The 17119-nt window shown below is 43.5% G+C and overlaps 1 protein-coding gene across 1 annotated transcript in view; it reads left to right on the top strand.

Moving 5' to 3' along the window:
- Positions 1 to 14811, top strand: part of nav3 (neuron navigator 3) — a 503241-nt gene extending 488430 nt beyond the window's left edge. Inside the window, exons 35-44 of the mRNA XM_079494499.1 lie at positions 1391 to 1488; positions 2079 to 2174; positions 3396 to 3564; positions 4648 to 4883; positions 5907 to 6061; positions 6748 to 6819; positions 8488 to 8684; positions 8918 to 9036; positions 9333 to 9536; positions 11394 to 14811. Of these exons, the coding sequence (XP_079350625.1) occupies positions 1391 to 1488; positions 2079 to 2174; positions 3396 to 3564; positions 4648 to 4883; positions 5907 to 6061; positions 6748 to 6819; positions 8488 to 8684; positions 8918 to 9036; positions 9333 to 9536; positions 11394 to 11516 (1469 nt within the window). The 3' untranslated portion in view covers positions 11517 to 14811. The remainder of the gene's footprint in view (positions 1 to 1390; positions 1489 to 2078; positions 2175 to 3395; positions 3565 to 4647; positions 4884 to 5906; positions 6062 to 6747; positions 6820 to 8487; positions 8685 to 8917; positions 9037 to 9332; positions 9537 to 11393) is intronic.
- The last annotated feature ends 2308 nt before the right edge of the window (positions 14812 to 17119 follow it).

Here is a 17119-nt window from a genome sequence, read left to right as displayed (position 1 = left end):
GTAAAATCAGCCATTACGATACTTCATCAAAATGAACAATGGTTAATAAAACTTCTGTAATTATTACACTGCAGCATTTGTTTTGGATCTAGTTTGGATTTACAGACTAGAACCGTATAATTGTTCCCAGAGATATGGAGAATTAATTCCAGGGGAGCTGCTTAAAATGATGAAATAGCTTCTCATTCTGTTGCGAGTGCTTGCAGCACAGCACGAAACTATAGAACACAGGCACGCACGCACGCACGCACGCACGCACGCACGCACGCACGCACGCACGCACGCACGCACGCACGCACGCACGCACGCACACGCACACGCACACGCACACGCACACGCACACGCACACACACACACAGGCCTGCTCTGTTTGAGAAGACTAAGTTTGGACCTCATATTTACATACTGTAAGTGTAATTAACATAGAAAGTCCAAATCTCTCCAAGGACTTAATGCTGCCGTTAATTGATGCAAGGCGGTGTGGGAAGAGGAGAGGGCTGTGGAGCTGTTATCACTGTAGTGCAGAGCTCTGAACAAAGCCAAACCATCTGAGTCAAGTGTTGCTGCACGTCCAACATGCAAAGGAAAGGAGGGATACAGATTAAAATGGAGAGGGAGCGACATGCCCACCAAGTTCCTGCCCACCCTCGTGGAGACTAGGGTTCAAATCCTCCATGCTGCCTCCAGCTTGGCCGAGCACTCCCAACAAACAAACCCGTGTTCGTGGGTGGAAAGCCGGTTTGGGAGCTACTGTAGAGGCATCTTTGTCGCTACATTAGTGACTTTTACAAGTTGATTGGCGCCTGTTCACCAGGGAGCGGAACTTGTTAGCATAGTGTGTTTCTCCGCATCAGTATAGAGTATCATCATCATCACAATCATATTACAATTCAAGAAAACCAGTCTGTCTGTAAACACTTCCTTAGCATGGAGCAAGACTGCTGCTCGCTTAGGGGCCCATCTCACAACGCCACGGCGTACGGACCTGTGCTCCCACCTCAATGTGTGCTGCTTACAAGCACCAAACATTTGCTTGCACTACCTTCATTTACTACATTTTCGCCAAAATCAACTCCTAGCATCGAACGTCACTCAATATAACTTTTAACTAAACGCGGATGAAACAGCGAAGACATCCCTGGCTAAAAGCCAACGATCTGCCCCCAACACCACAACATTAGCCGCGCAATGTACATAATTTGGTGTTCATGATATATTCGAACGGGTAAGGACTAGTATAATCAGACCATGTTTTCCTGTTATATCAATGTCTCATGACAATGCCTGAATTATTGTTCATTCAGTCTTGCTCAATTAATGTTTATGTTAGCATAACAGCAAGGAGTCAGTTTTTAATAAGTCAATGCTCTTGTTAATGTTTTGTTTGCAGATATTCTCCTTGATGACGGCTATGAGGGCAATCTGCGCAAAGAGGGTAGAAGTGTACGATTAGTGGTCACCATCAACAGTGGCTTCAATAAGACCAAGGTAAGTGGTAGAGAGATCTGAGGGGTCCGGGGACCCCCAGGGGTCCTTGAGGGAGTTCCAGGGGGTCCCCAGCTAAATGATAGTTTGGAACCAAATGGACCCTTATGAGTCTGTAACTCAGAGAGTGTACAAATGTTGTACATTCTCAGAGTCAAATTAACATTGATTTTACAATATAAATTGCCATTAATTGGGGGGTCCGTAGACTAATGCAGGTCAAACTGGGGGTCCTTGAAATTAAACGGGTTGAGAAGTAATAATAATACAGCATCATACTTTAGCCTTGATGAAGTATTGTTTAATATTATTGTTTGCTTTATTTATCCACAATTTGACAATTAAATCGAATTTGCAGACAGAGTAACATTCACACAAAGACACACGCACGCACGCACACAAACACACGCGCACGCGCACACGCACGCACGCACGCACGCACGCACGTGCACGCAAACACGCACGCACGCACAGCCTCGGTACAATAACTTCACATCACTTGACCAAAGGCACTGATGGAAAACCTTTACAGCACAACACCCAACTGTCAACAGAAAACTCATTATAATGATGAACAATGTTTTTGTTCCCAGGGTTTGCAAAAACAACAGTACCTGATTGGTTCCATTGGTGTGAGTGGAAAAACCAAATGGGATGTCCTGGACGGGGTCATTCGTCGCCTCTTCAAGGTACATTTATACTTTGAATATGCCTCTCTGACACATGTTAGTAGTTCTAATCTATAAAACGTATACTAAGCACACAAACACTAAATTGTGTATAATTATCATTGACAATTGGACTCACACTGAATACTAGAGGAGTAACGATACATTGTAACAGCGATACGATACATATCACGATACATGGTTGACGATACGATACATGGACGATATTGGTTCATTATGGCGATACAATACGATATGATTCAATGATTTGAAATCGATACAGTAACTATTTAAAATACATTGACATTTTTTTTAATTAAGTAATTAAAACCCTCTTTTTCATTTTTCTTCTAAAAATGGCTAAATACCATGCACAAAAATGTAGTATTGATACAATCGATTAATTGCATAGCAAAAGGATTCGATACCGATTATTTCCATTGCAAAACGATAAGGTACGATACGATACGTTTTCATTTCGATATACTTCAATTCTTGAAATTAAAATCGATTTTTCGATGCAGTTACTATATCGTTACACCCCTGCTGATTGCGGTCATTTAGCTGTATAATTACAGCGTGTCCAGCAGACTGACGTTGTCGTTTCCATACTTAATGCCATGCTGACCCCAACAGTGAACTGACCACCTGTCACGGCCGGGCTCCACCGGGCGCGTCAGCGTCGCGTCTCCGTCACCGTCAGGGAATGTTCCCTTTTTAATCAATGAAGGGTGGCTCCACTGCCCGCGTTGACGGAGACGCGACGCGTGCATTAAAATTGAACCGGTGCGTTTTTTGACGCGACGCAGACGCAACGCAACGCGTCCGGTGGAGCCCTGGCGTCAGTCATCATTAAAGCTGTGATCTGGAACTTGCTTTAACCCGTTCAGGACGGGAACCCCTTTTGGTGTTTTAATCATTATGTTAAACTTTCTGCTGTTGAAAAATAGCAGATCTACAAGCTCATAGCGCGGCACTCGGGGCCGCGCTATGAGCTTGTAGATCAACTTTTTTAACTCAAATCTTTGCTTCTGGGGGGTCACTGGAACAACATATTTTCAGATGGGGGTCGGCGGGCCAATTACATATAATTCTTGGTGGTCCTTGACATGAAAAACTTTGAGAAACCATTGACATAGAATAAACATAGGGTTTTTCCTGAAAACTGTCATGATTTAGGAGACATTTTTGTAGAATCAGTTCTCGGGTCTAAATGGGTTTTGCTTTTTTTCCCCTGTCCAGGAGTATGTGTACCGCGTGGATCCGCTGACCAGTCTGGGCCTGGGCTCCGACAGCATCGTGTGTTACAGGATGGGGGATGTGGTGCGCACCCACGCCTCTGAGCTCCCCGAGCTGCTGCCCTGTGGCTACCTGGTGGGCGACAGCAACATCATCAACATCAACCTCAAAGGTACACAACAGAATAATGTGCACTTCTGTCTGTGCTCTCAATCTGATGTAACATCGGTGGTTTACTGGAGAGAAAGAATACACACTAAAAGTGTTAAATTATCCATTTGCCCCCCTGTATTTCCCTGAGTCACGTCTGAGTCAAATGTAAAAGTCCATTTTGTTTACATTTGTACATTCTTGGGTGTACAGCTTGTTAACACTTTGTCGGCCTTGAATTGTTTAATCCAACGATCAGCTCTGCTTAATACGCTAAACCCGCTATTTGTTTAATGCGGTTAATTCGGCGTTTTAAAATAATTAAAAAGAAAGAGCGGATTTGTCGCGGACCTGGTGACGAGGCCGTCGCGTTATGATGACGAAACCGGAAATCAAACTTCCGGGGCCAGTGGTGGTCGGGCCAAGGAAATGAGCTCAATGCAAGTGAACGGGGGGCTTGTTTGGACTACAACACGCTGTGGAGACTTCTTGTCTCGCATTGTCATGGCGCCTGGTTTTTCTCATCAACAACAAACTATCGGACTATATTTCAAAGCGGCAAATACTTCGGCGTATGCTCCAAAGGTAATAAGACAATCTAGGCAGCGTAGAATATTGGATTAAATAGCGGGGAACAAGATTATGCAGTAGACCCTTACAAGTGTTAACACTGAGACAGTATCTGTTTTCAAAGATACAATCTGGACATTTTGGGAGGCGCTGTGGGCAAATTGCAGACAGCAATGAATTCTCAAAACTCTGAAAGTTGTGAGACACTTGATGCTCAAGGCATACATTTGCCTTGTGTAGCGCGCAGGAGGAGATGAATGGAGCCCACCTCTCATCCATCATCACCCCTAAACAAAGGGAAAACAGCGCCCTCTGTCGAGAGACTACCCCTAATAAACCTCCCTTTCCTCCCTCCTTCCTTGCACCCTTCTCCCCTCCCTAGGGGTGAAGGAGAGCAGCATCGATGAGCTGGTGTTCGACACGCTCATCCCCAAGCCCATCCTCCAGCGACACCTCAACCTGCTAATGCTAATAAACCTCCCCTTTCCTCCCTCCCTCCCTCCCCTCCTTCCTTGCACCCTTCTCCCCTCCCCAGGGGTGAAGGAGAGCAGCATCGATGAGCTGGTGTTCGACACGCTCATCCCCAAGCCCATCCTCCAGCGACACCTCAACCTGCTGATGGAGCACCGGCGAATCATCCTGTCGGGACCCAGCGGCACTGGGAAGTCCTTCCTGGCCTCCAGGCTGGCCGAGCACATCATCCTCAAGTCGGGTCGCGAGGTCACCGAACACAACGTGGCCAGCTTCAACGTGGACCAGAAGTCCAGCAAGGTTGGGATGAATGGATTGTTTGTTTGTTTATTATTGTTTATTTGTCAAGGGAATTACAAATAGACATTATTTACAGTATAAAAGCATAAAACTCGTTAACTGCATACTATGTTTCTAACCAAATCTAAATGGCTTTTGAGTTTTAACACGCAGCTCGCCAGAACCGTAGAAAACGGTGTTAAATTAATCGTCTAGCCTGCCAGACACGTAGCTATGTTATCCAGGGGTTTATATTCTTTAATCCATGTTTTGATCCGATCGTATCGTTAGCCACCGTTCGTTAGCACAACAGTCCAAGTGGGACAGTGGCCGCGGCCATTTTGAAGATGCGCACATTCACTTGCATTCAATGGTCCGCATTCAAATGCCTGTATGTCCAAATCGGCGCAATGAATGTCGTTTCTGGTCAAAACAAGGTTTTTCAACTGGCCACAGCCGGCGCTGTGATACTCGCTCGGTCACCGAGCGAGAGAACAACAACCGGTCAAGACACCACACACACCATTATGTCATTGTAACATGCGGTTACGGATATTTGGCTCTTCAAAATAAGTGTTGCGTGCGATAAAACATTGGCAATGCACGATTTAATGCTGGCGACAAGATATGGTCATTAAAAAGCATAAAATAACATGTACGTAATGCCCGTTTTATACTTGGTTGCGCACTAGTGTTGTGCACCGAATACAGCTTATTATATCCACAAGCTCAGATCAGAGCACATACACACTGAAAGTAGATAAAGGTCAAGGTCAAGCTGTGACTGACTTGTAGATCCTCACTCAGATTAACAATGTACACAAAGTGCTGCTAGTGGTCTGTGAAGTTAACTATGTTTCAGCACCGGTAGCTGACTGCATGGATACCGCGTTGACCCCACAATTCTTTCATTTCCGCACAGGCTCTGACACACATGCACTACTCAACAAATACAGATACTCAACTGTGTGTGTGTGTGTGTGTGTGTGTGTGTGTGTGTGTGTGTGTGTGCGTGTGCGTGTGTGCGCGTGTGCGCGTGACCAGGACCTGCGCCAGTACCTGTGCCACCTGGCTGAACAGTGCAACTCTGAGGACAGTGAGACAGAGCTTCCCACTGTGGTGATCTTGGACAACCTTCATCACATCGGTTCCCTCAGTGACATATTCAACGGTTTCCTCAACTGCAAATACCACAAATGGTGGGTAGCTTTTAAGAGCATTACCAACACAGGCTTCTTTACTGCAACGTACACAACAATAGACGGTCTTAATTATCCACAGCGAAAATTGAAAGATGTACTACTGTATGTATATTTGAGACTTACCACACTGTATAATAATTATTCTGTCTGTTTATTGGCCAGGTATGGTCACTTAAAAGGAATTTGAGACTCACGGTGTAATAATTGAAAATTTCTATGTCATATTTGCAACTTGCTCTGTATTTCGTGAGAATTGCTGTATTATACTTGAGACTTGTTATGTAATTTAGTAGTTGCTTAATTTACAAAAAAAATAAAAATAAATGTAGACATACAGTACAGTACGTACAAGGTTTCTGGCCAGCAGCAAGCAACATTATGCTTTCAAACTGATGATCACTTGTTGACATCTCTGTCGGGCAGGAACCCCTTTTGGTGTTTTTAAGCATTCTTTTTACTTTAGCTGTTGAAAAATAGCAGATCTACAAGCTTGTATCGCGGCACTCGGTGCCGCGCTATGAGCTTGTAGATTTGAAAAGAACGACTGACATAGAAAAATAGGTTTTTCAGAAAACTTTAGAAGGCATTTGTAGAATCGTCCTCAGGTCTAAATGGGTTAATAAAACGGTTGCTTCTCTGACGTTAACCACACTCTTGTGTTGCTGTACTGTGTCTTCGTCCAGTCCGTACGTTATAGGAACCATGAACCAGGGAGTGTCTTCTTCTCCTAACCTGGAGCTCCATCACAACTTCAGGTTGGTAACACAAACACATACATTCCTTTAACAAACCAAAACATAAATGAAATATAATATATATGTTTTTTTTTTTTTACTTAATTATTTAAACGTTTTCATTCTGTAGTGAATCATTCTGAAGGGTTAGAAGTAGGGATATTTTTTGATCCAATTCCGATTATTTGAAAATGACGTGATCGGCCCCGATCACTAACCTAATAGGCCTATCTCACAGAATTTCCCCGCCCCCTTAATACGCCCCCTTTCGGGGCTAGTGGTGATAGCGTGACGTCACTCCATAGACGCTACATGTTAACAGAGGCAATTTAAGAAGTCTACAACTTTTGTTTTCTCAAGGTAAGGTTTGTTCTATCTGTTCGAGCTGATTTACCATCTTGTTTGCTTCATAATAATATTGGTCTGTCACATTTTTACATTAGGAAATGTACTTAGATTCTCCAGAGAAAAAAACATGTAAATGCTAATGTTAAATGACACCACTATCTACCGGAAGGGGGCGTGGAAAGGGGGCTGTGAGATAGGATTATTCTAACGATGCAACATTTTAACTGCAGTGCCTTTGAATCCATGGGCTCATAGATTAGAAGCTAAAGGGTTTTCCTCCCCAAGGATGGTTCTAATTTATTCACTTGGATAATTAGCTTTTGTACACACAACACACACTCAAGGTTTTTGCTTAGAATATTTGACAAGTTAATGGCATGACAAATCAGTTGACATTGGGGAAAACCTATCCCTGGCTAGATGAGTACCTGACATTTAAATTTAGCTGACTTTAATTTATGATGATTTCTATGGGGCTATTTAATTAGCCCCATTGTTTCTTGAAAGGCAGCATAAACTATTAGGGCTGGGTAAATATCACATAAGTGGTGCACTCGTAGCGTTTCCTTTTTTTTATCATTATTTTAAAAAGTGCCCATTATAAAAGTGCACTGAATACAGCTTATCTACAAGCTCAGATCAGAGCAAATACACTGGAAGTAGAAAGGTCTTCAAGTCAAGATGTGACTGACTTGTAGATCCTCACTCAGATTAACAATGCACACAAAGTGCTGCTCGTGATCTGTGATTGCTTACAGTTTTACCGCCCGACAAAGGCGACAGGCATATGTGCCCGTAACAACAGAGGGTGCTGTAGGTGCAGGGTGCTGATTGGTTGTGTTTCATTAGGTGGGTGCTGCAGGGTGCTGATTGGTTGTGTTTCATTAGGTGGGTGCTGCAGGGTGCTGATTGGTTGTGTTTAATTAGGTGGGTGCTGTAGTAGGGTGCTGATTGGTTGTGTTTCATTAGGTGGGTGCTGTAGGGTGCTGATTGGTTGTGTTTCATTAGGTGGGTGCTGTAGTAGGGTGCTGATTGGTTGTGTTTCATTAGGTGGGTGCTGTAGTAGGGTGCTGATTGGTTGTGTTTCATTAGGTGGGTGCTGTAGTAGGGTGCTGATTGGTTGTGTTTCATTAGGTGGGTGCTGTAGTAGGGTGCTGATTGGTTGTGTTTCATTAGGTGGGTGCTGTAGTAGGGTGCTGATTGGTTGTGTTTCATTAGGTGGGTGCTGTAGTAGGGTGCTGATTGGTTGTGTTTCATTAGGTGGGTGCTGCAGGGTGCTGATTGGTTGTGTTTCATTAGGTGGGTGCTGTAGTAGGGTGCTGATTGGTTGTGTTTCATTAGGTGGGTGCTGTGTGCCAACCACACGGAGCCGGTGAAAGGCTTTCTTGGCCGTTTCCTGAGGCGGAAGCTGATTGAAACGGAGATCGACAGGAACATGCGCAGCAACGATCTGATCAAGATCATCGACTGGATCCCCAAGACCTGGCAACACATCAACGGTTTCCTGGAGGCGCACAGTTCCTCTGATGTCACCATAGGTTGGTCCTCGCATACGGTGCACGCACGCACGCACGCACGCACGCACGCACGCACGCACGCACGCACGCACGCACGCACGCACGCACGCACGCACGCACGCACGCACGCACGCACGCACGCACGCACGCACATACAGAATACACTGTCATGTCCATTGTCCAGTTCATGTCTGGTGCCTCAAATTCATTAGCATCCAAACAAATGTATTTCCTTTTGTCATGGATCCATCCAGGTCCGCGTCTCTTCCTGTCGTGTCCCATGGACGCAGAAGGCTCCCGGGTGTGGTTTACTGACCTGTGGAACTACTCGCTGGTGCCATACCTGCTGGAGGCGGTCAGGGAAGGCCTTCAGGTCAGTGCGTGCTCACACTCACGCCTGGAACAACATATTTTCAGATTGGGGTCGGCGGCCAAATACATATAATTTTGGAGCTCCTTGACATGAAATAGTATGAGCACCATTGACATAAAAACAGGTTTTTTAGAATACTGATATAGGATTTAGAAGACATTTGTAGAATCGACCTCAGGTCTAAACGTGTTAAATTCACTGTATGTGCCATAGCAGAGTTCTTGTTTAGCGGCGGGTATCAGTACTAGGCAGAGCATCATTTCTCATTGCCTCGTCCTCCTTCGTCCGTTCCACAGCTCTACGGCAAGAGGGCGGCGTGGGAGGACCCCTCCAAATGGGTGACGGACACGTACCCCTGGAGCCCCGCCTCCCGGCAGCAGGACGGCCAGTCGCTGCTGGAGCTGCGGCCCGAGGACGTGGGCTACGAGGGCTACAGCTCGTCCAAAGAGGGGGCGTCGTCCAAGCAGGTCTCTCAGAGCGACACCGAGGGAGACCCGTTGGTAAGGACCTAACCTCGCGTCACCAGGCTTTCCACCTCGGAGGAAAGCCTGGTCTGTGTTACAAAGGTGCCGTGTGAGCCGGTCTGGAGCGGATGATATCGTTACGTCATGTTGTAGTATTGTTTTGTAGTCATCAGGATGATATCGTTACGTCATGTTGTAGTATTGTTTTGTAGTCATCAGGCAGGAACAATCATCTGGAACTTCCCTTTTACCTTAATCCGGAAGAATAACAATAAAATCGGTTTAGGGGAAAGGAAGTTCCGGGAAGATTGATGACTACAAATTACAAAACAATACTACAACATGACGTAGCGATATCATCCGCTCCCGACCGGATCATAAACAGGATGTTTATGTTTATTTATTTGATATGGAACATCACAATCACATTGCACGGTTGTACAATTTGTAGATGCATCGTTTACAGTGTGTTAGCGTGCTAGTTTTCACCAACTGTCCACAGGAGACTTTTCAAAAAAAAATACAGTAACAAAAAAATAATACAAAATTACAATACCCATGATTACATTAACCTACAAATCAAAGTAAACATAATCACTCAAGTAACCAGTCAGAAGCTATACATGTGAGCACAGTTTATTAGATTTCAACCATAGTTTGAGTCCTCTGTAGAACACGTTACCGCCCGTCTCTAGTTTTTGAGCCGTAGCCAAGGAGTTCCAAAGGTTTGCCTCCCTTTACTGAGAACACAGTTGTTACACCTGGGAACAATAGAGCGCCGAAGTCCTGACGTAACTCGCTCATCCCCTCGATTCCCCTGGTTCACGGACGTCATTTCTCTATGGAGAATAACATGGGGTGATCTTAATATCGTCTACTATAAGCATTGTGGTCCAAAAATAAACAAGCTGTCTCTGTATCGTCAAACAGCAGCAGTAGTAACATTAGCGTTTTCTCTCAGTCAGTTGATTATATATATATCCATATGAGTGAAGCGGCCGGCTGACATTTTTATTTTTCAAACACAGTACTTATATTATGAGGCGATCTAAAATCCCCCTATAAATAAAAAGCACATGAATCCGTGGATTTGCGCTCTCTACCGATATTGACGTCAGACTTCGGTGCTCTATACAGTTACCACTTGTTGAGGCTCGTGTAGTTGCTCTACCAGAGCTCGGAAGTCTATCAACCAGTCCATGGAGCATTGGGGTTTGGAGGCGCTCGTTGGAAATCACTCAGTGGTTCCACCTGTTTCTAAACTGCGCATAATGCAGGAGGCAGCAGGGCGTCGCGTTATTGCACAATGAGGAATTTCTTGACAGAAAGTAGTTCTGGTGGATTTTTAAACAAAGCAAATAGAAAGAGGATAATTCAAGCTTTCCGTACAGCTGCGATGTTGGTGAGTTTAATGTCGTTTAATACAATCACTTTGGACTTTTCTGTTTGGATGTACTGTATGGGCTGTCTGTCACGACCAGGATGTACTGTATGGGCTGTCTGTCACGACCAGAAAGTAGTTTTCGGGTCCCATGGGTCTTCAAAATAAAACACTAAATAAAACACTGAAAAACACTGGTAGTGACGGAATAATTATTTAATTAATTAATACCTGGCAGTTAATGTAATTGATGTAATCTAATGTGCCAACTATAGACTATTAGCTATCATGTATGATACACTGTTCTTTCATTACTGAGGTCGACATTATATTTTCACATTTAAATACTAAACTTTTTTTTATATATATATTTTTTACTTTGCAGTATTCCTTTTTGGTTTCGTAATACTTAATACAGAGGCCTGTTTATTAAAGTGTGTGTGTGTGTGTGTGCGCGCTTGTGTGCGTGTGTGTGTGTGTGTGTGCGCGTGTGTGCGTGCGTGTGTTTCCAGATGAACATGCTCATGCGGCTCCAGGAAGCAGCCAACTACTCCAGCACACAGAGCTGTGACAGCGACAGCACCGGCGGTCACCATGACGACCAGCTGGATTCCTCACTGGAGTCGGCACTCTGAAGCCCCCGTTTCGTTTGTCGCACGCCGGTACTCGCGAGCACCGAAAAGTTGCGAACCTACGAGCTAGATGCGACGCGACGCGTGGTGAGCTCGTCGTAAGGTCTGATACGTTCGCCGCGACACCACCGTGAGAGCATAAATTAGGCGGGAAACGCCTGCACGACTCCAGGCGGGAACGCCTTTGTAAACCCCGCCAACTCCCCACCACCGACACACCAGTATCTGCCACCACCAGGAGGCGCCACTCCCCACCACCGACACCCCAGTCTCTGCCACCAGGAGGCGCCGTTCCGTCTAGAGTGCGAGTGTCCCACTCTGAAGCAACGCCAGAGTGAATCGTCAGACAATAACGAGACTGGGTGTATTCTCTAATAATCACAGTTATATTATCGTAAGATGTTTACAGTGGGGTGCGAATTCAATTTTTGTTTAGGTTTTTTTTTGTTTTTGTTTACAGAGGTGCTGCGCACGCGCACACACACACACACACACACACACACACACACACACACACACACACACACACACACACACACACACACACACACACACACACACACACACACACACACAAATTACCCACACATACTGTATACGGTCGGTGTGCATACACACGCCAGGCATACATGCATCCTTCCTGCCCTCAACTCAGACCTCAGTTCAGCCATCATGTGATGCTGGTTCTGTGCCCTAAACCTCCTCAGTTGTTCAGGCACTGCCAAGACCCCTCCCCTCTCTGCCCCCACATGACCCCTCTCAGCCCCCCCCCCCTCCCCCCACATGCCAGCAACAAGCACAACAACAGCGCATTGCTTGTGTCATCCGGCCAAACCACTACTGTGAAGTAAAATGGACAAGTGCCAATGTTTTATCGTTTGATTTACTGCCAAACATACACACACAAAACTGTCACGCACGCACGCGTGTATTTTATTCTATTATTTAATTCTATTAACAACACAGCTGACCAAGATTGGGAACTTTGGTTTTTGGTTTTCACACTGCTCAGTGCTCAGCGTCACTTCTCTGTACGCAATGCACTAAGAGACCAACAGGAGGCGCCTGTGGATCATAAATGTCTGGGTCAAGTGTTCGTTGCAAAAAAAAGAAAAACAATCTTCAGTCCTAGTTTTAAATTGAACCTACCTTGAGTCCCAGATGGTCGGTGTATGTGTGTGCCCCATGAGGAGAATTCAGAACATGTCCAGTGAGCTGTAAATCAGAGAACAAACTATATTATATTGGCTAATATCTGATCCACTTTTTTGTTGGTGGACCCCATCCATCTGGCACCCAGCCAGTTAAAAGATGAAAAAAAGATGAAAAAAAAGATTATTTGCAAATACTCTCTTACCCAGATCTGATCATTGATTGCTAGTTAAGACCGAGGGCCATGTTAAGAAGGGAACAAAAATGAGCGTGCGCTCTCACTGCCTTAAATGTGCAAACGTTTGTGGAGACGTCCTTGCCTCCAGTTGGCTGTGGTTGGGAGGATGTGATGTCACTGGCAGGACATGTGCTTCCTGCTGTGTGCGTTGAATCAAAATGTAGGTTCATGTTTGTCTCTCAATGGGTGCTTATTCCTCTAGTGTTCTACAGTACACTATAGTTCCCTAGACTACACACCTGAGTGTGACTTTACTCGGAGAGTAGAAATGTAACTAAATGTGACCCTATAGGGTCTGTTTGGTTGTATTTGTACACATTTTTTTATTACAGTGTACAGTACGTGTACTCTGAAAAGCAGCCTAATTTATTTTATAAGTCCTTGTCGCTCCATACCACCCATTCTTGTTTCTGACCAGTAAGAGTCTAACAAGCAGATAGGGATAGTTCTGTATTTGAAATCCAAGCTGACCAATATTGTACAAACATTTAAAAGGGGGTGGGATATTTTTTAGTTCTTGTTTTCGCCCAGTTGAGCTGGGTTCACTTGAACTGACATGAGCACAACCCAAAACCAGTTTGGTTTTCTATCCCGAAGAGCATGTTTTGAGCTTTGTAAAAGGAGATATGCTGAACAGAAACTTTTACTTTTATGTATGCGTGTATTGGACGTAAGCCATTTTGAATTTTGATTGTCCTTGCTTTGTTTAAAAGGAGTGGGTTGGTTTTGCACAGTTGAGAAGGGGTGGGTTGTAAATATACAAGTCTTGCACAGTGAATCAAAGATGCATTCTGCCCTGTTTGATGTTACATTACGCTTAACCCGCTGACAAAAAAATATATAGTGTACTTTGAAAACAAGATACAAAAGTCATGCAAAAAACTCAACACACTGTCAGAAACAGGTGTATGTCTTGTGAGTGGTTGTTTGCCTAATGCAGGAGGCATATGATGTGTACAGTGTGAAACTTTTTTCTTTTCTTCTCAGCAACATTACTTAGCTGTGTTTCAACTTAATCACCGACCAAGACAACAGAAATAGGCACTTTTACAGTATTCTCTAATCATCCAGTAATATTTTCTATGCCGTTAGGAATGCTTACAATTCCTATAAGCTCTTCATCTGTCGTTTGAACACAAGGTTCCATTGCTGTCTGAGGTGAAGAGGCTAAGCTGCTGCCGTACTGTATTATTCCGTAACAACCAACAAGAGGTAAAGGGGCTAAGCTGCTGCCGTACTGTATTATTCTGTAACAACCAACAGGTGCTACTGTTCAAGTAAAACACCTACCAGAGACCAAGACGTCAGCTGATGACATTGTCACAACCTCAGGACAATCTTATACTGTACAATCCTACCTACGTTCAGCTTTACAGGTGTCTCTACACTACACAGCCAAGTCTCTCACATGTTGGCACACATTGCTGGTTAACATTGGCAGCCGCACCTTTGCAAGGAAGGATGTGTTGTTACATACCATGGGTGTGTTAACCCTTGATGACGGAATTAGAACTAGGTACCTAATAGGTACCTAGTTGGTACCTATTAGGTATGTTTGAAAAAAAAATGTAACGCGTTTGTCCCACCATACCTTCTGTTGCAGACAGTATACCATCGGCTCGGTTTTACACTGTAATGGTGTATGCCATTTTACGACCAGCTGGCACATTTTACACTTGCAATTACATCTCAAATGAAACCATAGCATTTACTCCGGTTTGAGAGATTTTTTTTTCTTTTGTTATTTTTTTGAGTGAAACATTTGTCCGTAAATGTTTTATATTTTGTACATTTGTATGTAACATATCATGTAAATAGACAGAGACAGTGATTTAAATCATCTGGAGGATTTTGTAGTCTTTGTAAAGCCTAATAAATGGTATTTGGTGTCACACATGCAAACAGCAACGCTTGAGTCTGTTCATTTTGATCATATGATTGTCTATAAAGCCTCTACTGGTTGTCAAGTGGTGAAGCTAAACATTCTATTTCACCCCTGAGTAAATAGGCTTTTGATTGATTGATTGAATACTTTAACAGTTTGCAGAAAAAAACACAGGAAAATACAGTGATCTAAAATAAAAGTGGTAACTACAATGTATATATTTTAATGTAGGATGTGAAAACTGGGAGACATTTACGTGCGACCCTTAGGATTGGCGCATTCCCACAGTTTGGGAATCAGTGCTGTAGACCAGCGGTGCCCAAAAGGTAGATTGTGATCTACTAGTAGATCACAAAGTTCAGGTATCACATGACATGGCCCTAAAGAAGATTTAATTTAAAATATAAAAACTATTTTTGGCATCTGCCACTTGAATTAAGTTGACTTGATTGATTGACATTAAAAAGGGGCCTGTCAGCTCAAACCCATAAATGCAATACTTTGTTTTCAAGAGTGTTTCTGCGCATAAATGTCGGTAGAATTACAAATTAAATACAAAATCTCTTACCTATTCCATTTCTCCACCTCTATTTCCCTTTCCAATTGTATTTGTCTTCTCTGTAATGCCAGCGCCGCTATTCCAAAGCCATTGTTTTCGGTGGGTAGATCTTGTTGAGCTGCATGCATGGGCATTTTGAAAGTAGCTCTCAAGTAAAAAAATCACACCCGTGTGAACTGAGTGGTGTAAGGTCTTATATAGACTGATCAGCTGTGGTCTGACGTAATGTCTGACGTAATGAAATCACACCCGTGTGAACTGAGTGGTGTAAGGTCTTATATAGACTGAGATCAGCTGTGGTCTGACGTAATGAAATCACACCCGTGTGAACTGAGTGGTGTAAGGTCTTATATAGACTGATCAGCTGTGGTCTGACGTAATGTCTGACGTAATGAAATCACACCCGTGTGAACTGAGTGGTGTAAGGTCTTATATAGACTGATCAGCTGTGGTCTGACGTAATGAAATCACACCCGTGTGAACTGAGTGGTGTAAGGTCTTATATAGACTGATCAGCTGTGGTCTGACGTAATGTCTGACGTAATGAAATCACACCCGTGTGAACTGAGTGGTGTAAGGTCTTATATAGACTGATCAGCTGTGGTCTGACGTAATGTCTGTGTGAACTGGGTGACCATAGCAACCATGCTCATTTCTTTGGTACGGACAGACACGTAAACTAACAAAGCCAGTTGTAGGAGTGGTTTACACCACTCAAAATGTGTGTGCACCCCTGCTGTAGACTATACAGGTTTGAACATTTTGATTAGATCTTATCAGTTTACCTGCATGTCCTTGATGCTGCTAATATATATATATATATATATATATATTATATATATATATGTCTTTTATTCACGTTTATATGGTTATTGTAATTACATTGGCACAGCTCTTTCTCAATAATTAAAAAAAACAAGAATTTGGGCTGGTGTTTAAAACTGTGTGACTGACTAGAAAACCGTACTTTGGACGCCATCTAGTGTTCATCAGCAGACACTACATCTGTCTGAGGACATTATGGATGCGAGTCTATGTTGTTGTGATTGATTGATTGATTGATTTATTAACAGTTTACAGAATTTCAGTACATTTCAAGTACAACTCAATACAAAAACTGGGAAAAGAAACATATTAGACTGGGTCCGTTTCCCAAAAATATGAACCCTGAAGGCAAATTGTGTTAATTTATTACATACATGTTTTCTAGGGGTATTAAGGTCTGCTGAATCCAAATCTGCTGTATGTATAACTAAAAAATGGCCGCTAAACCCTCAAAATGAACCATTTAAAGATGGCGGCCACCACTGTGCTGAAACATAATAAAACTATATATATTTTTGAGTGGTGTAAACCACTCCTACAACTGGCTTTTGTGTGCATAAAAAATGAGCATGGTTGCTATGTTCAAAATAATTTCTGACGTAATTAAATCACACCCGGGTGAACTGGATGACCGTAGCAACCGTGGTCATTTTTTCTGCACAAAAAAAGCCAGTTGTGAAATCACATCCGGGTGTGATTTCATTACGTCAGATCAGAGCTGATCAGGCTATATAATACCTTACCTTATATAATACCTCACATCGGACAAAAACTCCAGCTGAATCAACCTTACACCACTCAGTTCACACGGGTGTGATTTTTTACTAAATAAGGTCGAAAATAGACTGAAATGTCATTTTTCAGTTTTCATATATATCCTTTCCTGCAGTCGCAGCGTTGATTGAGACACCCCTTTGTGCAACTGCATTACGTGATCTCCCTGCATG

This window comes from Electrona antarctica (genome assembly GCF_951216825.1).
Source record: "Electrona antarctica genome assembly, chromosome: 23".
In the NCBI taxonomy this organism is placed as follows: Eukaryota; Metazoa; Chordata; class Actinopteri; order Myctophiformes; family Myctophidae; genus Electrona; species Electrona antarctica.
This window is presented reverse-complemented; position numbering and strand designations above follow the sequence as displayed.